Consider the following 25,865-nt stretch of genomic DNA (forward strand, 5'->3'; position numbering starts at 1 on the left):
GTAACCTCATCCAGTGTGACAGGTGAGCGAGAAGAGAGGGTAAATTGGATGGGGGCCAAGGGAGGCTCCTGTGTTGGTATATGCTGTGGTGTGAAAGAGATGGTGGAAAGGATGTCTTGGGTTTTTGTGGTGAAGTGTGCAACCAGGGCCGAGCAAAGGTCCTGGGTGGGTGTGACAGAAGAAGATGCAGCTGCAGGATTGGCCGGCTCCTTGCACACTTTGAAGAGTTTGGCCGTGTTGTTTGATGTTGCAAAGATGCAGGCTTGAATAAAGACTCTTTTCTTCGTGCGGATGCAGAGTCGATAATTCCTTTGAAGGAGACAGCAGGCCAGTCTGTCCGAAGGTTCGCCCGACGCATTCCATTTCCGCACAGCTGCCCTACACTTGTGTTTAAGGGCAGCCTGGTTGGAGTCGTACCGAATTGCACTTTTTTGTAGGCTTCAGTCGGACCCTCATGACAGGGGCAGGAGTGTCAAGGGTGTTGGAGATAGAGAGATTGAGGATAGCGAGGGCTGTGTTAGGGTGGGAGTCCGCCGAGGGAGCAGGTGGAGGAGAGTAGGAGGAGGCAAAAGCGGCCATTGTCACTTTTTTCATGGGCCTGGTAACTTTGAAGCCCAGTTGCTCTGCCAGATGCATTGCTGCAAGAGGAAAGGAGAGCCTAAGGTATGTAGAGAGAAGAGAGTGGTCAGTCCAAGAAAGGGAGGTAGGGAGAGGGTTAGACAGAGGGATCTCAGTAGAGATGAGAGCATCCAAAGTGTGGCCCGCGGTGTTGCGTGGGGCCAGAGGGAAGGATAGAAAGGGCGAGAGAGTCACAAACGATGCGGAAAGGACCATCAGGAGGAGTTGAGAGGAGGAGGAGAGTAGGAAGGAGACCAGGTCAGCCCATTCCGAGGGGAAGAGAGTGGACTGACCTGGTGGCCGATAGAAGGTGGCCACAGTGAGAGAACATTTTGGAGATAGTGAGAGTTTTCAAACTAGGCACTTGAAGCAGGAGTAGGCCTGAGTAGGGATGATAGACACAGGTATCCATTCTGGGAAGATAAGCACCACTCCCCCATCTGTCTTCGTAGGCCTGGGGCGCAGAGATGATTTTGTAGCCTTCAGGAAGGAGTATGTCAAAGCTCATGATGGAGCTCTCCTTGAACCAAGTCGCAGTGATGGCGAGCACATCAAGATCCATGAGCTTGAGGAGGTTGCAGATGTCAGTCGAGTGTTTGACGGCAGAGCATGTGTTGAGAGTGGTAATGTGTAACAGCTTGCCATCTTTGAGGATCTTCCTCAGAGGGGCACAGGAGACGGTGGTCCCCCCAGAGGGTGGCAAGAGGGCCACGGGGAAAGTGGAGGAGCCAAGGCTTGCATGGGGGCCAGGACAGTACAGCGAGGCAGGGGCGCCTGTGCAGAGGAGGAGGAAGGCACAGAAGGCAAGGGAACCTGTGCAGAGGAGGAGGAAAGCGCAGAAGGCAGGGGAGCCTGTGCAGAGGAGGAGGAAGGCACAGAAGGCAGGGGAGCCTGTGCAGAGGAGGAGGAAAGCGCAGAAGGCAGGGGAGCCTGTGCAGAGGAGGAAGAAGGCACAGAAGGCAAGGGAGCCTGGAAGGAGGGAGAGGTGAGGTTAGAGGGGCGAGGGAGAAGCCTGTTGAAGAGAAAAGGTTGGGTTGAGGACCCTGAACCATGATGGTTCCATTGAGATAAACATTAATGACGACTCTGGAAAAGGCGAAGAGGTCAAGGAGAACCTTCCAGCTAGTGCCACTCATTAATGGGAGAAGAGGCAATAGGAGAGAGAAAGCTGCCCATGTAGCAAGTCCATAGGTCAGGTGAGTTAACGAAGAAGGGGATGTAACATGTAACGATTGTAAAATCCCTATAGTAAATGAATTTGATTATTTGGGAAGCCCATTTAATCATCTGTTACCTGGGGAAAGCTATAGTAGGAAAATGACTTCCAGAATGAAGCAGGCTATTGAAAGGGTTTTTCACAATATGTGTAGCCGCTAAACCTGATGCTTGAGGTCCTCAAAATGAAAACCCTATTGGTTGTAACCCATGGGGCTTACATTGTGGGGATTTGGGACATTACATCCTTACAGTGTAAGTTAAGACATGGTATCAACAGTAAGACAGACACAAGTGACCACAGTCTAATGGTGTTTATTGAACTTTCAGAACGGCGTGATAAACACCTAATCTAAACCTAAATCTAAAAATGGGAGCAGGCTACGACCATCAAATAATAATGCAGTCCTAGTGGAGTCTTGTCAAAATAAAAAGGGTCTATACTAAAGAAAACGATTGCCAATCCTTACTACTAATTTACAAATAATGTGTGGAGATGTTCACAAAAAAAAGATAGAAGTGTTCACAAAATGATAAGTCAGGATGTTCGGGCCGTTGGCCTCCCTTCTCCACGTATTCAGCACAGGGCAAAACGGATCACTCGAGCAAAGCACACACGAGGGCTTCTGCGGCACGAGCATACAGTTCGTTTTTCACAGATCAGGACCTTCTGTGTCCAAGTCTCTTTACTTCTTTCAAGTTCCTTGACTCAGAGGGCCTGGTGTACAAAAGAATAATAACACGCAAACGTTCCTTTCCTTTTTCCATGTTCAATTTGGGTGTTCCCCCTGGATTCCCCTCAGCCGGGCTCAGATCCCTTTCAAACCATAAAGTTGAATGTTGGATCCCCCTCTTCCGCGCTCAGATCCCTTTCACTCACTCAATTAGTCTCCCTCAGCTGGGCTCGGACAAATTGTGATGTACATTAAACTGTCAAAGACTTTCGAATGTGCACAGGGTTTGGCTTCACCCTTTGCATGACCGCTTCAATCTTAATATTCCTTTTTCTCACATTCAGCATCGGTTGGATACGTAACAGAGACTTTTGAATGAGCGCCCACGTGGCGCTGGACCACTCTGTGTATGGTATCTCTTCTTGGCCTCCCAAAGTTCCCTTTTGGTTTCCAATTAATTGCGTCGCTCCTTACAAATGCCTCACACACTGTTCACTTTATACAATGTTGCTGCTTGCAACCTTGGTTCAATAGAGAAGGTGGTTTGATATCAGTCTTTCTGATTCAATGGCTGTGCTGTCTTTTCTGATGCTGCTTTGTTGTAGGAACCAAGGATAGTACCACAGCAGCGTTCGCTCCTCCCCGCCTTGGTTATCAATGCAGGAGGGCCCTGGGTACCTCTGTTACACTGTACAGATTTGACCAACCTCAATTCCTGGTATTAGGTTTCTCACCTTCCAAGGCTCACAAAAGTAACAGTCCTTAAAGGTCAAGGGTACTTCCCTCCTTGCAACTCTCTCCGGTCTCGCTGTCTCTCTCCTTATATTAAACTGCCATCTTGGAACTGCTGTTTCCTCGTGTGTCTCGCCTAGCTCAGAGTGTGCTTTTCTGCTCTGCCTTTTATCCGTGTGGAGAAGTGTAATCGAAGTCAGGTGTGTGTAATGATCTGTAATTGCCTGACATTACATGACCGTGGTGTTGGAATATGTCAGATATACGGCTCTACTATTAGTGCGTTGTCGCTCACGATGAACTGTCCGTGAGAAGGTGTCTGTGTCGGGAAGGGTTGGGGATGGGGAACAGAATGGGGAAACGGTCTTATAGGAAAGGGGATACCGCGTCTCACCCTCCGGTGTCCCACTTCCACTCCCCGAAGATCTCTTATCCAGGTGATCCTGCCGCACTGGTCCATCCCCAGGAACTGAATCCAAAAGTGATGGCCATGTCATGGCCACCTGGGTGACAGGTCCCTGGGGACTATCGCCCAAGACTCCTTTAGCTTCTGCAGTTAATGATGGGACACACCAAGAACTAGGGATGACGTTTATAGAGGTTGATTTATCCCTACAACTTGTTTTCCATTGGTTGTGAATCTGGAATAACACTAAAGCAATACTGGGTTTCAAGAGACGCAGAGGGGCTATAGGGGCCCATCTCTTATTAATGAGGCTGTGGCACCAACAAGTAGAAAATCAATGATTATCTCATTCAAGGGATTTGTGAGAGTTGAGAGAACACACTGAAGCCTCTAATAGGAGACATACTGCCATCTCGTCCAATTCCATAGAGCAATATCTAACCTGGTCCGATAAGATGCAGGACTGCTGCTTGTTAATCAGAGCCAGATCTAATTGTCAGTCTCTAAGAGCAATCACTGCTGTTTGGTATGATGGAATGGGAATTAATACAACTTGTCTACTCTGCATAGCTTAACATTAGGATTCACTACACTTGCTGTTTTTTGTCCGACACATGCCCACATGAGAGCAGTTATTAGTTCCCCTATTAAGACCTCTTGGGTTTGCCCAATGTAGGGATGCGCTTTTTTACCTACTAATGGTGGATACCCCTCTTTGGCTGGACAGTGCTGACGTACCTTAAGACTGTCATGAAACGTGGAGAAAACCGGCTAGCTTGTGAACAATAAAACTAGCTTCTTTTGCTGTTGTATTTTAATTTTTTTGATCAATTGCATGTTTTTCTATAGATATTTTATATGTGCAGATGTTTTGATAAATTGTATTGTTTTATGGATGTTTTATCTGAATAAACTTGATTATGACGATGGTGATTTCCTTTTCCCATTCTGTGGGTTGTAATGAGGGGTTTTTCCGTCTTTGCTATTCGCTACTATCGTTTTGCACTTACGCCAACAGTTGGCTGCATATGTATAGAGTTTCTTATATAGGGAGAAATATTATGTGTTCACGTAATAAAAAAAATATTTTAAAAATCTGAACCTATAAAATACTCAGTACTTGAGATATGCAGATTATTAGTCTGGCACCACCTGAAGCCACCTGGCAAGCTTTTGCAGAGTTATTTCGCAGAGATTGAGGGTGAACTAGAGCTGGTGCCGCCCCAAAGGAACTTATATTGGTCTCTGAAGGGACTACAATCAAAGTAATGCAGTGCCTCCACAAAGGAGTCTTTACTGGAGAAGCCGTATTTGGTGAAACATGACATCCTCATATAGAAGTGCAAAGCCTCAATGAACAGCACATTGGGGTAACGATGCTTTGCACTGAACTCAGTGTCAAAGGTTACAGCCAGCAGGAAAACGGTCTGCTAACTAATCCAATGGAAATCATTCTGAAATGGCAGAGCATGGAAGCCATATCTATCCCCAGTGATGGGGTGGGAATGCTTGGGAAGGTCATCCAGGGCCTCACCAGAACAGCAGCTTTTTTTGTTTTTAACTCTTTGTGGTCCAGCAGGACCCAGTAGAAAGCATGCAAGGAAACTCCACACTGCATTGATTCAATGAGACATCCAATGCAGTCACTTTAAGAAAAGATTACAGATCATTAGAGAAGATCATCACAATACAGAGAGTTGCACTGTACCTGGAAGAGCTTGGGGTTCACGGCCAGAGCCCGGTTGAAGTCTTCCACACACTTGGCTTGGTTGAGGCGCATTCTGCACAAGCCTCGCTGGTAAAAAGCGTCGGCATATCTTGGGCTAGCCTTAATCGCACTTGTGAAGGCATCTAGGGCCTGAGAGAAGAAACAGAATTAGGAAAGGCATGGGGAAAAGGGGTACAAAGTCATTCTATTAAATACACTCTCCCCTCATATTAAATACTGAAGAACCCCAGTGCAGTTGGAGATGACAAAAATGTCAGAGGATAGAAGGGTAGCTGAAAGAAGCAAGGGATTGCTTCATTTGCAGGATGGATAATCCGTGATGCTGAATTGGGCAAGAGGCCCTGTGGATTCTCCTGGCAAAATGGCCAAAAGGGGGGCACAAGGTGGTAGGTCATTGAGGCGAGCATGCATCCACCACAAAACGACTGAGTCAAGACCATTGTGTGAAGGAGGAGCATTGTGCAAGACCAGCAGAAGCTTATGTCCCGCTGTACACCGCACAGACAAGGCAGAGAGCCGCAGGGTGGGGGGAGATCAGGTGTAAAAGTTGATTTTGTTTTTGAACAACAGCATAACTGTGCTGGTGCAATTGTTTTTGTTCCTCGTATATGGTTCCATTATACAGAGAGAACGGCATCCACACCAGCAGAGACACACTGCTTCCTTCCGACAATAGGTGTGAAATCTTTGAACTAAAGCAATAGACACCATTACATGTGAAGTGCTCAGTATATGTTTTCAGTATTCAAGCAGTAAATAAGTAACTGTTCTCTTTTGGAGAATTGCTTTCTATCATAAAGACGTGGTTACAGTTCAGTTATCCAAAGGTATTGTCTAAGTGGTGAATGCATTTTATGTATTTGTTATTTCTTTCAGAGCCCGTCTAAGACAGATAGACGCAGCCCTGCAGATAAGGGGCGGGTCAGCCATGTTTACTCCCTAAGAATAAAACTGGCAACAGCCATATAGGAGCCTGTGCCCCTGCTTTCACCCACACTGCTCCATGGAAATGTTGGGAAGAGTGGTGCACATGGAGCCACTGTGGCTGGGACCAGACTGATACGCAAAAGACATCTCTCCTCTCTGAAGGGTGACGTGAGCTAAAACGTGGTCGTACACCCTCCTGCGTGGAAGAAATTCCATAGAACAGGGCATGTGACCCACGTTCGTTCTCAGTCGAGGGGCTACCACACCCTTGCTTACTATTATAACTGTCTGATGTGTGAGACAGGCATGGTATCAAGAGAGACACAGGACCTCATTATAAGTATTGCGGAATGGGTTAACAGGCGCTGCTAATGGAGGTAGACCCGTTAACACCATTCTGCAATATTACGAGGTCCCCTTGCGGGACCCGATGTGGACCTCTGGTCTTACCAGACGTCCATAGCGGGTCCCGCGAGGGGACCAGGGAGCTAACAACGGGCCAGTCGTAATCGGCCCGTTGTTAGCTCCCGCACCCATTCCCATTGAGCCCTATGGGGGCTCAAATGGCAATGGTGAAGGTCTGGGCCCGGGTTCCCAGTAGGAGGAATTACTGGGCCCTCCAAACTCGGAATGGCCCGGTAATTCCCCATTCAGGGAACCCAGACCCGATTTTGGAGGCAGCCATGGCGCCAATAGCGCCATGGCTAACTCCAAAGTCATAATGAGGCCCACAGACTCAAAGATGTTAGTTTCAAAATTTTTATTTACTAAAGTTCCTGGACTGGTGGAATGCCTGACTGGTCCTAAATCTAAAGGGATACTCCCCATAACCAATGTTTCTAAAGGCCGTTGATGTATGATAGTCCAAAATAAAGGTCTGTTTGTGTCTAAACCTATGTTTGCACTCACTCTTTACAAAAATGTGATGGGACATCTTTAAAAAAAGGAAAGAATAGTGGTTCAACAGAACATAGGAAAACCAAGGTTAGTTTCAGGCAGTCGTCTCACCAAGTGCAGTTCGGTCAATGTCACAAAAATGAGTTAAATCAAAAAGGGCTGTGCATAAGAGCTTCTCCACCGAGCCCTTGTAATAGTCTCAATTACCTTCAGCGTCTTTGGTTCTTTGGAGGTTGCCTTCCCCAAGCTTCAACTTGTCCAACTTCCAAACACCACAAAAGAAATATAACACAGTTCAGTTTGAAGCTTCCTAGGGTTCCCTTCCCCAAGCTTCAATCAAAACAATACGTTAGGCCTCTCAGGGTTCCCTTCCCCAAGCTCAGGCCCCTTTCCGTTTCCAACACAAATTCAGTTCTGGCAGGATGTACTTTGCTTTTCCTTCAATATCATGAAATAATAGGTATTTCACTTTGTTAGGCCTCTCAGAGTTCCTTTCCCCAAGCTTAGGCCCCTTTTTCGTTTCAAACACAAGTTCAACTTGTCAGGATGTACCTTTCCTTTTATACACAGTTCTTTCACACACACTTCACTTGTGGGGTACAATCAGAGACTTTGGAAACTGCCTGGTTCTTTGCTCCTCTTGGGCGTGAAAATTCTGATAAGTAACCTCTGTCTCTTTATTCCTTTCTCTTCCTTTTAAACCTTTCACCTTCAGGTGCTTCCTGCACCCCTTCTTGTTTTCCTTGGCTTCTTCATTGTGCACGCCTGCACTTTCCCTTTGCTGTTCCTTTTGTTCCACTGTGCACTCTTGCACTTTCCTTTGTTTTCTTATCGTGCCTCTTGCGCACCTCATATGCTTTCTTTTCCCTTAATGAGCACCTTTGCACCTGTGCGTTTCTTTCTCGTGCTTCCCGCACGCTTGGCACACTGTCCTCTCTTTAACGTGCACTCTTTGCACTCTTCAAATGTCTTTCTTTCACTTTACTTTTCTTCCGCGCCGCGAGCGCAACTTCCTTCTTTCTATTTCTCTTCTTCTGCTTATTTCTTACACTTTCTGTCCTTTCTACACTTTATTTTACTTTATGCTCTGTGCCGCTTTAAAACTGTCTTTCTCCCGCTGCGCTTCAGTCAAACGCATGTTCCTGAGTTTCTCTCACACTCACTAGGCAGCGTCGTGTTGACAAGCGGTCCCTCTGGAAACACGGGTTGAGGTCAGGGTCTCACCACCTGCACCTCAGGCACCCGTGGGACCACCACACGTCCCAAGGGAACAAGCAGTTTGCTGAATGCTACCAGCAGGATACAAGCTTCCTTACTCAGGCTCCGTGGAGGCACAGCTTCCTAGCCACGCTGCAGCCCCTCACAAACATTGGGCCAGCATCTCGGCACGCCGTTCCTCTCCAGGCTTTAACTCCTGCTGGCTTCTCGAGTCTATACAGCATCTCCAGCTGGCTCTTCTCCATGTGAATAACCACACCTTTTATAGTTGAACAGTCAAGTGGAGTCAGGTGTGAGTAGTCATTATTAAATGCCTGACCCTGCCTGACTCTATTAGTGGGACAACATTAGTTCTTTCGATAGTAGGTTTCCCTTACTTTCCCCATGTTGTTTCTATGGGTAGTCTTCACTGCTCCCAGTGGCCTCTTCCTCGTCCCAGTATTGGTTGGAAATGGGGAGGGGGTGATGGAGTGGTTTTGGACGATAGATCTATTTCCTGCTACTCTATCAGGGAATCGACAATGTACATAGGGAAATCCTCTAGCCTGGTTTTCCCTCAAGCGGATGGTTGTCCCTTCCATATTCCCGGTGGTTGAAAACATGAGTTTTGATGGTTTTCCATGTGATTTAAATTGGTAGAGAATGAATGGATATTAACATCAGACTCCTGGCTCTGTTTTAGTTGTTTTTTTCTTCCTCCCCACTTTGGGCAATGGACTCTTTCCTTCCTCCCCCTCCTTGGGTCATTGATGACGGGATTGGAATTATGGAAAATGAGATCTGGATTAGGGTGATGGGAATCAACATATCCCATGGAGGCATCCAGGACTTCCTCCTCCTCTTCTGTTGCCCCATCAGAATACTGCATCTCGCCCGGGGCATTCCCACAAAGGCAACCCCAGACTCCCCTTCCCAGGTAATCCTCCCTCGCTCGTCCGCCCCCTTGGTTGGGATCCAAGAGCGAATGCCCTCCCCTGGTCACCTGAATAGAGGACTCTCAGGGTCTTAATGGGAGAATACCCCTAGGTTTCTCACAAGAGGTACAAATGTATCCTTTAGGGGGCATGGCCGAGGCCCGGCTTCAGAGCGGGCGCAGCTTCTATGGCTCTGTAAGTCAATGGCTCTTGGGACCGTGTCAGAGGGCTGTGTGAGAAACCAGAAGGTGTCTCACCCTGTGGTCCCTGGGCATCTGTCATCCAGGTGGCCAGGACATGGCCATCGCTTTCGGATCCAGTTCCTGGGGGTGGACCAGTGCGGGAGGATCACCTGGATGAGGGATCTTCAGGGAGTGGCACACTGGATGGTGAAACGCGGTATCCCCTTCCCTGTAACACCTTTTCCCCATCCTACCAGGTAAGATACTTAGGAACTCAAACCTCCCGACACCCCTTCCCGACACAAACACTTTCTCACGGACAGGTCACTGTAAGAGAAAACAGATTAACACCTGAGCCGTATATCTGATATGTCCCAACACAAGGGTCAGACAGAGTCAGGTAATTACTGATCATTACAAACACCTGACTTCATCACACTTCCCGACACAGATAAGAGGCGGAGCACGAAAGCACACTCTGAGCAAGGCAAAACACACGAGGAAGCAGCAGTTCCAAGATGGCAGTTTAATACGAGGAGAAAGACGGCAAGACAAGAGAGGATTGCAAGGAGGAAAATGCCATTGACCTTTTCGGTGAAAAAAAGCTACTTTCACGAGCCTTCGAGAATAAGAAACATAAGACCTGGAATGAAAGCTGGAGAAACGCATATTGTGTGTCGGAGGCACCTCTGGCTCTACCCTCAAAATCCCAGGCAGGGAGGAGCGTTGGCCGCTGTGGTACTGGCCTTGGCACCTACAACAAAGCAGCGCCAGTAAAGTCAGAACAGCCGGTGAGTTGAGCAGACTGAAAGCAGACCGGTGTCAGGTTTCATTTCTCTGTCAGTCTTCATTTATCCTAGTTTCCTTTGATTAATAATTTGTTTACAATGATAAATCATGTTTATGGCTAATACTTCCTTCATATTCCTTGACTATCACTTTATCAGAAGGAGAGTGTCCCAATCCAGCATGGTGGGAAGGAAGAAGGGAATCAATCAGGGATCTGATTGGTAGTCAAAATGTCATTTTGTGATTGGAGGCTGATGAGACTTGAGAGCAGTTCCAAGGTTCTAAAATGCCTTTCATTGTCATACCTAAAGCAGGAAGGTCCTGTTTCCTTTAGTCTGTGTTTTGGCTAATCTTTGAAACTAGTAAAAACAGACTTTTTGAACTTGGATTCGTTTTGGAGAAACATTCATCGTGGGACAAGACAAGCAGACACATTGGTGGGAGCGCAGCGATTTATGCTCATGTGAAGATCGAGAAGTTATTTAATTTTAAACTATTTCTGAGAAGAAAGTTGATGACTTTAAAGAGCAGAACATTTTATGTAGTTTAGGTATTTAGCTAAGGCTGTTTCTTGAATCTGCTCTTCAGGAATTGTTCAAATTCAGAGAAGCACGAAGCTTTATTCATATACAACTATTTATTAATTAAGCATTTATGTAAACTGCTATTCGATACATTACTTGCAATCTGTTCGCTGTTTAGATGAAGGTTTTTCTTGTTTGGAGTAAGCGCTGTAACGATTGTATTATATGGAATTTCTTTTCATGTTTATTTGAATGCACGCGAGACGGCTTGCTTCGTTTCCCGTCTTGCGCATTTGAAATGTAAATAGTCTAGTGTGCATGTGCGAGTGACGCTTCAGCCTGGATTAGTTTTCCCGTCACCGCGCATGAGTAATCTTTGAGACACTACTTGTTTAAGTCAGCGCATTAGACAGAGAGATCTCAGTAGTGTTTCCGTCAGCGCGAATGTGATTTTATTGAACAGTGTTTATTCGCGCATGCGCGTTTGAGGTTTCGTGCATCAGGTTCAAAACGCGCATGTGCAATAGGAAAACGTTAGAATTGAACATTTCTTTTTGTTCTTGGGAGAAAGAGAATGTTAAACATATACTTTTAACCTGTTCTAACTATGAAAAGGAAATGTCTCGAATAACTTGTGAAATTGATTTAAGTTAGAACATTTCTAATTGTGCACGTTATATAACAATATAATACCTGGTCTGGCTGACTGTAATTGAGTGAACTCATAAAAAAAAAACTTTGTTGCAACTTCTCCAGCTGCGGATAACACAGGTGAAGGATTTTGGTTCAAGTAAATGTATGAAAACTAATATAAGGAAACTTCAATACAATCCTATATTTAAAAACAATTTCATGAACTTTGGCATAAGAGTCATGGTCAATAAGAACTCAGAATACTTCAGTATTTTTTAAAACTAAAAGAAGCAGGCATACTACAAGTCTCTCAGATCTTCAGGGAGACTTAACAGGTATTTCTTTAACACGTAGAGGGAAAATAAAGGAGAAAAGTAATAACAAATGAGATGTAATATGTTTATTTTCTCTACAGGTTCTCGCCTACAAGAAGAGTACCTGTGTCTTTTGGTATTTTCTCCACTTCCCCCTTTCCCTTAGAGTTGAGGAGAGATCTGCTGTTAAATCCAGTAGTTAACTCCGCGGCTTTGGGGGATTGTGGGGGCTCAGCAGCTTCCGCGGACACAGGTACAGGACCTGACAACCGGTCTGTGTTGGAACCAAGGTTGCAAGCAGCAACATTGTATGAAGAAATCTGAAGACAACATTGTGTGAAGCGTTATGTGATGAGCGATGCGAATATAATTGAACATCCAAGGAGTGACTGAACTTTTGAAGCCAAAATAGATACCATATACAGAGTGGTCTGGCACCACGTGGGTGCTCATTTGAAGGTCTCTGTTAGGTATCCAAATGAGAGGTGGCAAATATAAATTGGGAGCTATAATAATCAAAGTGGTCCTGCAACGGGTCGAGCTAAACCCTGGGCACATGATAGCTAATACGAACTGCAATTGGTCCGAGTCCGGCTGAGGGAGACTAATTGTGTAAGAGGAAGGATCTGAGCCGGCAGAGGGGAAACCAGGGTGAACTGTGAATCACCCGAGAAAGAATATTCTCTGAACATTGGAGAAGGGGATCTGAGCCCGGAATATGGGGATCCTAAGTAACGCTTGTGGTATAGAAAGGGATCTGAGCCCAGCTGAGGGGGATCCAGGGTGAATCACCTGAATTGAGTACTTATAAGAAGAAAAGTACTTTGTGTTTTGTTTTTGATACATCAGGTCCTCTGAATTTAGAGACTTGGATGAGTAAAGAGACTTAGGCACAGAAGGCCCTGAAGCTTGCAATGGAACTGTATGATAGTGCCGAAAAAGCCAGGGTGTGTGCTTTGCTCAAGTGAACTGCCTTGTCCCGTGCTGAAAACATGGGAAGGGAGGCCAACAGCCAGAACATCCTTTGGATTGTCTGCCTTTGGATTGTTACCAGCTATATATCATATGTGTGCCTCCTGGTTGTGAGGGTGTGTGCCTGCACATTGTGATCTGCAGCTCTGTTGATGTGTTTGCCGCTCTACCCTCCCGCTCCTCCAGTGTTTCAACGAGCGTTCGTGTTGCCAACCAATACCTGAGGCCACGCCCACCTTTGGTCTCAGCCTATCCATGCGACCCTACAAGCTACAACATCTCCAGCCTGGGAGAAGCCCGGGTAAAGTCAGGTCAAGTCGAGACTTTGCTGTCTGCGGTTGTCCGCGAAAGGCTGCGCATCCGCTTCCATGAGGGGGTTACTCTCAATCCGAGATGTACATTCATCAGCTGCACCGCAGGTACTATCTGACTTGCCTGACTCCATGTTACCGGCACACCCTGTTCTTCCATCTGTGGGCCAAACTGGTGTGTCATCTGTGTCCGTTGCTCTACATATCATTTCTGCAATATTGCTCAGTACCGCAATTCTAGGGCACACAAAGCCACCTTTTAGCGCAGATTTCAGGCATCCCACTTCTGCACGCAACCTTGTTAACCTGACTTACCCTCTCTGTGCTTGTAAAGCAACGTCACTTCATCTTGGACTATGGAATGCTAGGTCGCTATGCAATAAATCTGCAACTGTACTTGACATGTTTTTACGCTTAAACCTACAATTTCTTTGTATTACTGAAACTTGGATTTCTGTCAACAATACCACCATACCCGCATCACTGGTTACCTCTGCTATGCCTTTTTTTACCACGCCCTTCGTATATCTTCTCATGGGGGTGGCACTGGTATTTTAGATCATTCTTCCTTTACTCTTATTCCTCATAATTTGACTCTACCTCATTTCTCTTCATTTGAATTCTCATATTCCATTTTCTCTGCTCTCTCCTCTAGATCTTCAATCTCATTCTTATTGATCTACCACCCACCTGGTCCCGTAGCCTCATTTTGTGAGGATGTCGATGTATCCCTTCTTTTTTCCTTCCTACTGCCACCCCACTTATATATCTTGGCGACTTTAACCTCCATCTTTCAACCACTCACTCTTCTCTCCCATTCCTTTCTATTCTTGATTCTCATTAGCTTACTTCTCCTTCCCATATCTCAGGCTCCTGTCTAGATCTTATATTTACTTCCTCTCTTATTACATCCCCTGTGTCCTCTCTTCCGGTTTATCTGTCTGACCAACATCCTCTACTGCTCTCTATTATTCTTAACCCTTCCTATCTCACTTTGCCTCTCTCAACTCCTCCCTCTTACTTACTTTGCAATCTGTGCAAATTCAATACCACACTCTTCATCTCTACTAGCACTAGCACCTCTAAATTGGTGTCCCATGCATCGTTTTCCACTCTGGCAGCGGATGAGGCTGCTTCTGCCCTTTCTTCTTCACTCTCAACATCCCTTGACTCACTGTACCCTTCTTTATCTTTTCATCCCACACAAAAAAAACCTCAACCTTGGCTTACTCCCCCATCTTCGCGCGATGCAACATGTTCTCAGGCATTTAGAAAGATGCTGGTTAAAGCTGAAACAGCAGGGAAATACAGTTCTTATGCATCTTGCCATGCTCTCTATGACAATTGTCTTCACTCTGCTAAACAATTTCACTTCTCTGATCTCTTACACTCACAGTCCTCCCATCCTTTCGTCTCCTACTCCTGATGCCTCACCTAGCTCCACCCTTACTGCTACAGATCTTGCGCTCCATTTCACTTCCAAGGTCTCCTCGTTTAGGTCTATAATTGAATCATCCAGTACTCCTCTGACCCACCCCCCCCCCCTCATCTCACTGGCACCTCCTAAGGAGATCTTTGCTGGGTTTGTTCCCATCACTAATGAAGATACCTTCCGTCTCCTTGCCCATGCTCACCCCACCTCCTCCCCACTGGATCCCATACCATCTGCACTTATTCCTAAAGTCTACCCTCTACTTGTTCCCTATCTCACAATTCTGTTTAACTCCTGCCTATCCTCTCCTGTTTTTACATCTTGATTTAAGCATGCTACCATTAGTCCAAGCTTGAAAAAACCTTCTGCTGATGTATCCTCTGCCTCTAATTTTCATCCTATTTCAGTCCTACCTTATCTTTCTAAAATTCTCAAATGCATGGTTTACTCTCAGGCTTCTACTTTGAGTCTCGGAATTCTGTCCTTCCCTGTTTTCAATCAAAGTTCTGCCCTGGTTATTCCACCGAGACCGCTCTTCTCTCCGTTTTGGACTCTCCTCATGCTGCATGTCATGCTAAGCAGTTTTCTCTTTTGGCTTCTCTGGCTCTACTTTAGCCTGGGTTGAGTCATGTCCCAGAGGACTTTTTCAGTCTCCTGCAGGGTGGGGGGGGCTTCTAAAACATGTACACTTATTTATGGTGTTTCTCAAGGTTCGGTTCTTGGTCCTTTCATTTTTTCTCTTTATACCTCCTCTCTTGCTGGGGTTATTTCTTCCTTTGGATTTCCTCATCACTTTTATGCTGATGACACTCAGCTCTTCCTTTCCTTTCCGCACTTCACTGAGGATATCCATCTTAAGCTCAGTGCCTGTCTCCTCGCGATCCAGTCTTGAATGTCAGACTACTAGTCAATGCCACAAAAACTGAGGTTATTTTCTTCCCTCCCAATACTATTTCTCCTTCTTGAGCCCCTCCATTCATATAATCTCCTCTTTCACAGTTACCTATTTCTCCCGTGGCTCGTAATCTGTGTCTCTATCTTGATTCAGATCTTTCTTTCAGTCACCATGTTTCCTTATCTGCTCGTTCCTGTTGATTTCATTTGTACAACATTCAAAAAGCCAATCCCTTCATGACTTAAGGCCACTGAACTGTTGGTGTCTGCTTTAATATTCTTGCCGCTTTTCTTTTGTTCTTCTGCTCTCTTTGGACTTCCTCTATATCGTCTAGCCCCATTGAAATCTGTATTTAATGCTTCTATCCGTGTTCTCCGTTTGCTTGCTCCTCGTGATTCTATCTCATATTCTTTGATTGATCTAGGATGGCTCTCTTGCCATCATCCCATAAAATGTAATTTTCTATGTTTAGTTTTTAAATCTCTCCATGGCCCCTCCTTATCTTTCTTCTCTTATCTCGTTTTACTCTCCTTTCCGTCCACTTCGTTCTGCTTCTCATTGTCGTCTTATAGTTTCTTGTCCCCCCTGTGCTCAATCTCGTTTCTGCTGTTTCTCTCTTTTGGAACCTTTACAGTGGAAGACTTTCCCACTTTCTCTTGGTTCTATCACTGCTTATTTATCCTTTTGGGTCTCTCCGCAATCCTACCTCCTCTTGACTGGTTAATGAAGGTTATTGTAATCACAGATATCTGCAGTGTTTTAAATGCTAAATTCTTTTTATTGTACCGTTCTTGTCCTTATGTTCAGGACTTTGGTGCAAGGCACTATATAAAACCAAATAAATACAAATACAGTACATCCTGACATATCATGTTGTGAACACTTCTTTCTTTTTCATGAACACTACCCCACATTATTTGCATTGAGCGGTAAGGATTGGCAATAGGTTTTTTAGTGTAGGCCCTTTTATTTTGACGATACTACACTAGGATTGCATTATTATTATTATTTGCTGGTCGTAGCTTGCTCCCATCTGTAGATTTAGGTTTAGATTAAGCGTTTATCACACCCTTGTTGAAGTTCAATAAACACCCTTGAGCTGTGGTCACTTGTGTCTGTCTTACTATTGATACCTTGCCTTCCTTACAGCCGGAACTGGATGTTTGCCGCAGGAGTGAGAGTTGGGATGCTGCCTGTTGCCCGGAATGCGGGCAGATGACTGTCTGCCACAGAATAGTGACGTTCTATGCCAATCTCCCATCCTGAAAGCCTGCACAAAGATAGTGACCGGCCCTGGCTGCTGAATCCGGGAGAACGCAGCAGTGTGGAAAGTGGCGGCTGGTTCAGAGCTGGTGCCCGGATCCAGCTCCTGACCTAATTGGGCATTCTTCCTTCCCCTCAGAGGAGGTCCCTTGTGCTGCTGGTCACATCCCTTTGCTCTAGTAGTAGCAGCTGGATAAGTGGCTGCTGCGTGGAGCATGTCCTGTGTGGGCATTCTGTGAGTGCCACAGACTGTGGCTGGGAGTTGGTGTGCTCCAGCTGACATACAATATATCATGGCTGGGAAGACCCCAAAGGGAGCGTTGTTCTGGCACTTATGCATAAGCAGGATAATATCAAGGACCGTGAATCACTGATTGAGGCACAGGTTCACTTCTAGGGCATAGCAGAGGCGGAAGGTGATTCTGTGGTCTGGCCACCAGGGCGTATCTTCGACAGATGCTCACAAACATCAAAAATGAGATCCATAGTGCAGAGGGGAACTTACCCAGAAGGTGACAGAGATTGATAAGTCTGTCAGGGAGGCTGGGTCGCGTATCGAGGAGCTGGAGTCTGGAACCTGTGCGTACTCTTACGACTTGTCTCAACTAACGTGCAGGGTGGTGTATCTGGAGTCTGCCAACAAGCAGCTTCAACTGAAGCTGGAGGACTAGGAGTATCATTCTAGAAGGAACAATATCAGACTGAGGGGAGTTCTTCTGCAGGTTCTTGATGCCGATTTGGCATTGTATATTGGTGCACTTTGCAGAGACCTATTCCACTGGCCGGCGGTAAAGGAACCGGAACTGGATCGCACTCATAGGGTGTTCTCCTCGGCTTGGTGGTGTTTGATCATCTGACAATTGATTGCGGCAAACAGACCTAAAAAACTGCTTGCATACAATCAATTGTCAGAGGATCAAAGCGTAAACCAAATGTTCACACCCCAACCCACACCCCACTCCCCTACTTAGCTGTTAGCAGGCTGCCTGGTGACTTCACCCCTGCAGCGTCAGATCCATCCCTCTAACACGGGTTGGATCCGATGCCGCAGGGTCCCTTTTTCTTTTATTTTTTTCAGTCTCCCGCCTCGCATGTTGTGGAAACAGGGGACACCCCTGCAACCTCCTAAGGCTAATACAGACTGATGATAGGGAGCGGGGAAAACCCCTGCAACGCCCGCGCCACAGGTTCGATATGTATTAGCCTAATTGTTTGTTTTAAATGGGTCGATGGGTACAGGCCAAATTCAGTCCATTCGACCAATTAAAAACAAACAATTATGCTAACACCTTCTCCTCAATATAGATTCAAAACAATTGGCCACCTGATGTCCTGACCAGGATTCACCTTTACAGGATCAAGGAAGAAATCATACAGACTTCCTGCTCCCGACTGAACTTTGAGTTTAGGAGTTTTTTCGGATCTCCTTACTCAGGACTTGGCTCCGTTGACACCCGGTAAGAGAAGCTCACTAAATGACTTTACTCGATGGCTGAGGAACAAGAATATTCATTATTGCTGGGGGTTCCCGTTTGGTGCCATCTGCACCCTGGAGGGCGCGAGCAGTGTAGAATCACTTCAATGCAGGATGCAATGCTCATTGTGAACCCATCTTCCCGCACGCCCACACCCGTGGCGCAGTCGACGGCAGAGGGACCGTCCATGGCCAGACCGCAAAGGGCTCCTCCATGGGCGAAAGGGGCCCGATCTCATAATTGAAGCGGAAAAGGGCCCCAGGAGGTGGCTTGCCTGTGGAGCACCGTCCGACTACTTGACAGACACTGGATCTTTGGGGGGTTGGTACTCGCTAAGTTCTTAAATTCTCAGAATTGCCCTCTTTCTGATAGCGGTTCTCCTATCACCCTTCCTTTCTTCTCTATCTTGGCCTGATGGTCTAACATGTTAGTGGCATTATCTCTCTACACGTGCAATCTTGCCGTAGGGCTGTATAGGTCCCGGTCTGGCATGGTCTGGGCCTGTGCCTCCACATGGCCCTGCAACGATGGAGGGGTGTTTCTCTTAGGGTAGGAGTAGGGTTTGGGGTTGTTGGGTGGATGGGAGTTTTGTTTCAGGGGAGTTGGGGGGAGGCTTGGATGTGTTGCTTTATGATCTTATTTGTTGAGTGCTTGAAGATGCTTGATGGGCCAAGTTTTATTCACAGAGTTATGCATGTGAATAGTCCATCCCTGGTCACATGGTGGGGTAGGGTGTTATAGATTGGGGTTCCTCAATGTGCAGGGTTTGAAATTCTCCTGTCAAGTGGAGGTTGATTCTGAGGAGACTTCAGACGTCAGAGATCACAATTGCCATGTTTCAGGGTTCTCATCTGCTTCCACGGATGAGTTCTGCATGAAATATAGATCCTTTTCTAGACAGTACTTCACTTCAGCCACAGAGAAAAAAAGGGGGGTGGCTCTCTTGATAGCAAAAGAGTTTCCATTTCAGCCGGGTGGAACTCTTAGGGATCCAGAAGTCAGATATCTATTGGTCAAGGGCAACCTGATGAACATCCCCGTGAACCTGGGTACTCTATACCTCCCCAACGATAATCAACATGACTATTTGATTTCCCCACTGCCCATCCTATTTTACCACTAGGACTCAAAGTAGGAAATTACTGGAGTCTCAGGTGAGGGAGCATGAGAGGTGGAGCACGCCCGAGCTAAGTCACAGAAATCGCAAAGGGAGCGGAGGTTGGCTCACTCTAGCCTGGAGGCTCTCATGGCCTCAGAGACTGCCAATTCCTTACTTCGCACGAGAGAGGTGTACTATGCCCAATCAAACAATGCTAACAGCTTATAAATGAAAGAATCAGAAAACCAGGAATAGTGTTCAGGTGATCAGAGATAAGTATGGAAAGCTAGAATTCTCATAGGCAGAGAGGCTCGAGGTCTTTGCAAAATATTATGAATCCTTGCTCAGCTCTACCAGCCCGGGGTTAGACGACCAAGCCTTGTTTATGGCTGAGGCTTCTCTTCCACACTTCTCATAGGAGCAATGTGCTTCTCTGGAGGGTCCCATAACAAAGAAGGAGGTTGAGAGCACCATTAGTTTACTCTGTAATCAGAAGGTTGCCTGGCTCAGATGGGTTTCCCCCTGCTTCTCGAGTCCAAAGTGATTACTCAATCTATGGGCGACTCTTACCTCTCATTGCTGCTGAAACCGGGCAATGATGCCACACTTTGCGGCTCTGATCGCCCAATCCCCTTTCTCAACACGGACACAATAATCTACGGGAAGGTCTTAGCAACACGCTTGTTGTGGTGCCTGTCCTCTTTCATACATCCAGATCAGACTGGGTTCCTGCTGGGTTGAAGCACCCAAGATAATATCAGATGAGACATGGATGCCATCGAGTTGGGATGGGTGAATGGAACTCTGATGACCTTGGTCATGCTCAATGCTGATACTGCCTTCGATAGGGTGGACTGGACATTCATTAGGTTAACATCAAAGGAGTTTGGTTTCGGACCTAACTTTATTGACCTGGTAATGGCTTGATAAGGCTCCCTCAGGACCAGAATCTCTATCAATGGTCGATATTTGCGTTTCCTTCCCATTCTGAGGGGCACCCGTCAATGGTGTCCCTTATTTCCATTAATCTTGGCTCTTTTTATGGAGCCCTTGGCTGCCCACATTCGCTCTTCACCGTAGATATGGGAATCAGATTTTGTGGGCAGGAAAATAAAGCGGCCTTGTGTGCGGATGACATTTTGTTACTTCTATCACACACAAGGGAGCCTCGTGGGCGGTTATGGGGGTGGTAGAAACCTTTAGGAAGGTAATATGGCCCACATGAAGAGGGAGTTTAGATTTTGTTGGAGAATAAGGAGCGTGACTTCCTGGTGTGGTAAAGCTGACTCTCTCATTCGCAGATTTATAAAAGGTCAATTTCGGGCCGCTGTTTCGTTCCATGACGTAGATCCTCTCTAGACGGGCTAATCAGGAGATTTGTTGTGTGGGGCAAAGCACTGCCGTCAAAATGAATATAATTTCCAGATTGCTTTATTACTCCTCTGCCAGTTTTGATTCACATGGCCAATTACAGGCGCTGCATCAGAAAATAATGAAATTCATCTCGGGTGGTCCCACACCCCGGATCGGTCATTAGGTCCTGCACGCAAATATATATGCTGGGGGTTTAGGGCTTCCCATCATTCAGAATAATGTGGCAGCAGCCAGCATCCGCAGAATATTCTCCTGGAAGGAAACAGAGGGAGAGGCTCGATGGGTGGGAATGGAGCAATCAGTAACAACCTGCTCCTTGGGGGACCTTCCACACATAGTGGAGTTGGACCGGGTATGTGGTGGGCCTCTCTTACAATTCAATAGGAACTTCTTCTATTACTGCGATAGAGCGATGCGGCAGAAGCTGCTGCGGGTGGATTTGGTCCTTTGACTCCGATCCTCTCTAATCCACGATTTGCCCCGGGACTGCAGAGGGGTGTCTTTGCATGCTGGAGGCATGACTCAATTACATCAATTATATCAAGATGGGTCCCCAATGACATTTGTGGATTGCAAGGGGAAGCTCCAGCTCCTCGAGTCGGTTCACTTCTGATACTGGCAACTCTGGCATTGGATTACCTGTCCAGAGATAAGGGGGGAAATGAACCAGGGAGCTCTGGAGCTTGCTTAGCAGGAACAGAGGCATAGACAGGGTAGGGTCTGAGCAGGCAAGGCCCATCCAAAATCTGTAAATGCCCACTAAGCAGCACTGTGTGGGCATTTACAGATATTAACGTCACTGCGGTGGCCCCAACTACATTAGCTTCATGCCCCACTTGTTAGACAATTCTGGCTACATCTCTGCGCCTTTTTAGAACATGGGAAAAACCCACTGTTTCCATTCCTTCCATCGAACCCACCAGCGACGACTGCAATAAGGTGCAGAAAGCCTTTGCAGACAAACTACAGAAAGCGCAACATAAAATAACTGAGGAACTTTGAACTTCTCCTCCTGAAACGACCGCCCTCCATAATCAGAGCACTACAAATGAAATTAGTACAAACTCCTGCTTGAGTTTGTCTAACTCAGTACCTGAAATCCATTCCCAGCATGATCAAGGTATGGGTTTTAGGTTCAAAGATCTGAATATGGCAGAGATGCAGGGTATACTTAAAACCATGCATCCCACCAATTGTCCTGGAGAATTGCTCCCATCCAAAATCATACTGGAACATAAAGGACTATTTGTTCCCTTCCCGTGCAGGTATGTGAACTCCTCTTTTCGAGCAGGTTTCATCCCCCAATCTATTAAGAACGTAGCAGTGACGCCATTACTAAAGAAAAGCAGGACTGGACCCTTTGGACTCTACCAATCTCAGACCTATCACTAACACTCTGCCTTTTCTTAAACTTATCGATAAAGTGGCCACTGTGCAGCTCCAATCCCATGTCTACACTGCTGGCATCCTTCATGAAAAACAGTCTGGGTTTAGGAGCTTCCACGGTACGCAGAGCGCTCTTCTCAGCCTCCAGACACATATGCGCTCAAAACTGGAACATGGCAAGTCGGGCTGCTGATGTTATTAGATCTATGAGCAGCCTTTGACTTGCTAGATCATAAAATCCTGCTTGATTACATGGCTCAAATCCTTCTTGGAGGGCCGCCTCTCGCAAGTTTATTGGGGTGACAATGCTTCCGAGGTGGAAACCATCACATGTGGGGTGCCAACGGGGGCATGTATCTCCCCCTTGTTGTTCAACATTTACATCCTACCATTGTGTAATGAGTTGACACTACTAGATATCTTTTTCTGGAATTATGAAGACGATTTTCAACTGGTCCTGGAAGTCACCGGGGACTACGAAAAGGAACAGCTGTTGCTGGATACAATTTACTTGATCAAAGGATGGATGTCAACTAATTGGCTATGTTTGAATGCGGTCAAGACAGAGCTTATGTTGTTTGGCCCAAGACTTTTAAGAGTCGCTCTTAGTCAGAAGTACTCCAACTTTATCATTGATGGCAGCCAAATAAAGGCTGTGCCTAAAGTTAAGACTCTCGGCACTTACATGGACGAAAGCTTAGACTGCAACGCCCACATAACTGCCATCACAAAAAACACGAACTATCACCTCAAGGTGCTCCAACAGATTGCACCTCTAATTTCGATAGAAAATAGAACTAAACTGGTGAGGGCCGTAATCCTCCCTCGTGATGATTACTATAATGCCTTAGTGTGAGGTGCAAACAGGTCAGATGTACAGGAGCTGCAAACAAAAAATTCAGAACCCCGCTACACATATCATCTTTCGGATGAAACGGTCGGAACCAACCACTGCAGCAAGGAAAAGACTACACTGGCTACCAGTGGCATCTGGCATCCAATTTAAACTATTAACAATCTGCCATAAATGTATTTATGGGAATGCTCCAGTGTACTTGAAAGCACGAGCAAGCATATATCATCCTCAAAGAAACCTGAGATCTGTGGAGAGCCTTTTCTTGAAACAGCACCAGGTTAAACGTGCCAGGGGCCTTGGTCGGGCCTTTCATGTCCAGGGGGCAACAGCCTGGAATGCCCTGCCACTAACAATACGAAAAACCATAAATCATCTCGAATTTAGAAAGCAGTTAAAAACAGTGCTTTTCAACCAATATGATTGATTCTTTTAGTAGCTGAGTCGCATACTCCTGTCTCTCGGCGCCTGGATGCCCACGGACTTTGAGGGCGATACAAACAAAATAACATAACATAACATAACAGGAAAGTAATTCTCATTTTATACGTTTGCCGATATGGAAAGAATGCTGGTAAAAGTGGTAGTGATTTCCTGACCGGCACTTTTCCCGGACTGGCAAACTACAGGTTTTCTGGTGGGGGTTAACTGATTTATCTCCAGCCAAGAGCTAGAGGTAAATCAGGCCAACACTGGCAAAAAACAGCCATGGAATGGGAATTTATCGCCCTTACCACCACCTGTCATATCCCAGAAATTCCAGGACATAAGGAGGAAACGGTAAGTCAGTTTGCCGGTATCCCACTGGAATTTCCAGCGGGATACCGGCAAACTTATAATGATTTGAGAAGGGCAACCAATGGAGAGTCTGAGCCTGTTCAGTTCATAATCGACCATCCGTTAAAATTCTACTGCACTCACCGTTGTCTTTGGAGTTTTCTGTGTAACCGTTTAATGGAAATTAATAATCAACTCTCATTAAATGCTTGCATTGTTCGAAAAGAGTCAGTTTCTTGATTAGATGCAGAGATATCGTGCCAACAGAAACCCTAAGTTGAATGCTAAAAGTCCTTGAAAGATACCATGAATTTGAGTATTTGATTGTAGTATCTTTCATGCATATCTCAGACATAAAATGCATGCATATCATTCACTTCTACATGTATCCATCGCAGCCAAAGAAGGCCTTATGTAGCACTATATCTAAACCTCTAAAATATCCTTTGCAGATATGAGGGCCTGTGTATTTTGGCAAAACAATCTCAGATGTCGACAGAGTAAATGCATGCAAGTGAGTTGTGAGTGCTTTGGGGGGCAGTGTTTGGTGGAGGCAGGTGTCTTACCTGTGAAAGGAACATCGCTTTGGGTGAAGATGTTTGGTGGAGTCGGTTTTCAAATCCTGAAATGAAGCTAAACCCTGAGCAGTGCTTCTGCCAGCGCTTCTGCCAGCCCATCCCAGATCTGCTGCATATGCGGTATTCCATATAGTGACAAGGTGTTGCACTCACCTGTGTGCAGTCTGCAGCCCCCCAGGTTCAGGCCCTTAAAATCACAGAACGAGCATAATCTGGTGAACACATTCCAATACAGAGAGATCAATGTAGACAGATACACCTCACCTTCAGCAGGTTGACTTGCTCTATGTAGCAGAGACCCAAGAGGTAAAAGATTTCGGCCGAATCCAGTGTCAACTTCTTCTTTGCCCCTTCGGGATTCATCAAAGCCAGTGCTTCCTTAAAACTCTTCACTGCATCCTGTACTTCAAAGAAAGAGGGCATGATTTCAAGACTATTGATCACAAGGAACCAGGATCATGAGCAGCTTCCCCCCCCCGCCCCCCCCCCCACACTACCCCTTCCAGGACTGCAAACACAAGAGCTGACATTCCACCAAGGGCACAAGCTGAGGCTCTCCCCAGAACCGGAGCACAGACTCCTCCCAGCACATCACAGGAGGCGAGACCCCTCTCCGGACAGCACAGGAACTAATGCTTCTCCCAGGACAGGAGCAGAGACTCCTGTCAGGACAGCACAGCAGGCAATGCTCCTCTCAGAACAGCACAGGAGCTACTTGCTCAGCCCAGGACAGAAGCCAAAGTGCCTTGCAGGACAACAAGGGAGCTAATGCTCCTCTAAGCTTTCCACCCATCTTGTATTTCAGGAGATAGTCCTTATTATAAATAATTTACCCTGCATCCCTACTGCTAGAAAACTGGACGGTGAAAAGCCTTCACGTTGTTTATTTTTTATTTTAAATTCCTTTATTTGTTTTAGTTGTACATAACAACTTTTTCAAATATATCAAACATTGCCAATTCAATAAAAAATGTACATCATTTATTTTAAAACAATATAAAAAATAGCACAAACTGGTAGAATTAATTACATCATATATTTATTCTGCAAGAGAAAAATTGCCAAGGCAGGAGAAAAGGATTAATGAATGCATTTCCACTTAGATGTTTTTATAAAACTGATTGCAATATGAATCACTTAAAATGTACTAAAATTAGTCCAAAAAGTGCTTAAATAAAATGTACTACTGACAAGACACCACAACACATGCATCATATTCAATCAGTTGGACAAACAGACTTGCTGATCGCGGTTCATGAGGCATGACTCAACGGAAGTCATAATACTAGAACTAACATAAGGTGGTCTTATTCAATACCCATGCCGCAGATCATCAAAGTCATCATCTCCATTTAGAAACAAAACGGAAGGATAGGAGCTCCACCTTAAATAGTATTGCATAGCAATTAAATGATCTCCTCGAAACGTGTCTCTCCAGCTCATTACACAATTACATTATTCACCATTAAAATAGAAAATATCATGATGTTCATAGTAATTACGAAATTCTAACTGTGATCTTTACAATTTCAAGGTTACAATGTTTACTATCAAGACGGGAGACATCAACATTCTCATTATATTTATTAAATTCTAGCCCTGATTTTAACAAGTGTCCTTATGTCACTAAACATCATGCAGATTCAATGCAAGAATTCAGTTTACAGTATCAGTGTGT

At 45.8% G+C, this 25,865-nt stretch overlaps 1 protein-coding gene across 1 annotated transcript in view; it reads right to left on the reverse strand.

Annotated features, from left to right (window-relative positions):
* Positions 1 to 25,865, reverse strand: part of TTC6 (tetratricopeptide repeat domain 6) — a 1,171,050-nt gene that overhangs the window by 575,992 nt on the left and 569,193 nt on the right. Inside the window, exons 19-20 of the mRNA XM_069638410.1 lie at positions 24,452 to 24,586; positions 5,354 to 5,503 (exon numbers count right to left, since the gene is read on the reverse strand). Coding sequence (XP_069494511.1) covers positions 5,354 to 5,503; positions 24,452 to 24,586 — 285 coding nt within the window. The remainder of the gene's footprint in view (positions 1 to 5,353; positions 5,504 to 24,451; positions 24,587 to 25,865) is intronic.

The sequence above is a fragment of the Ambystoma mexicanum genome, chromosome 14, assembly GCF_040938575.1.
Source record: "Ambystoma mexicanum isolate Mex_15411 chromosome 14, UKY_AmexF1_1, whole genome shotgun sequence".
Lineage (NCBI taxonomy): Eukaryota > Metazoa > Chordata > Amphibia > Caudata > Ambystomatidae > Ambystoma > Ambystoma mexicanum.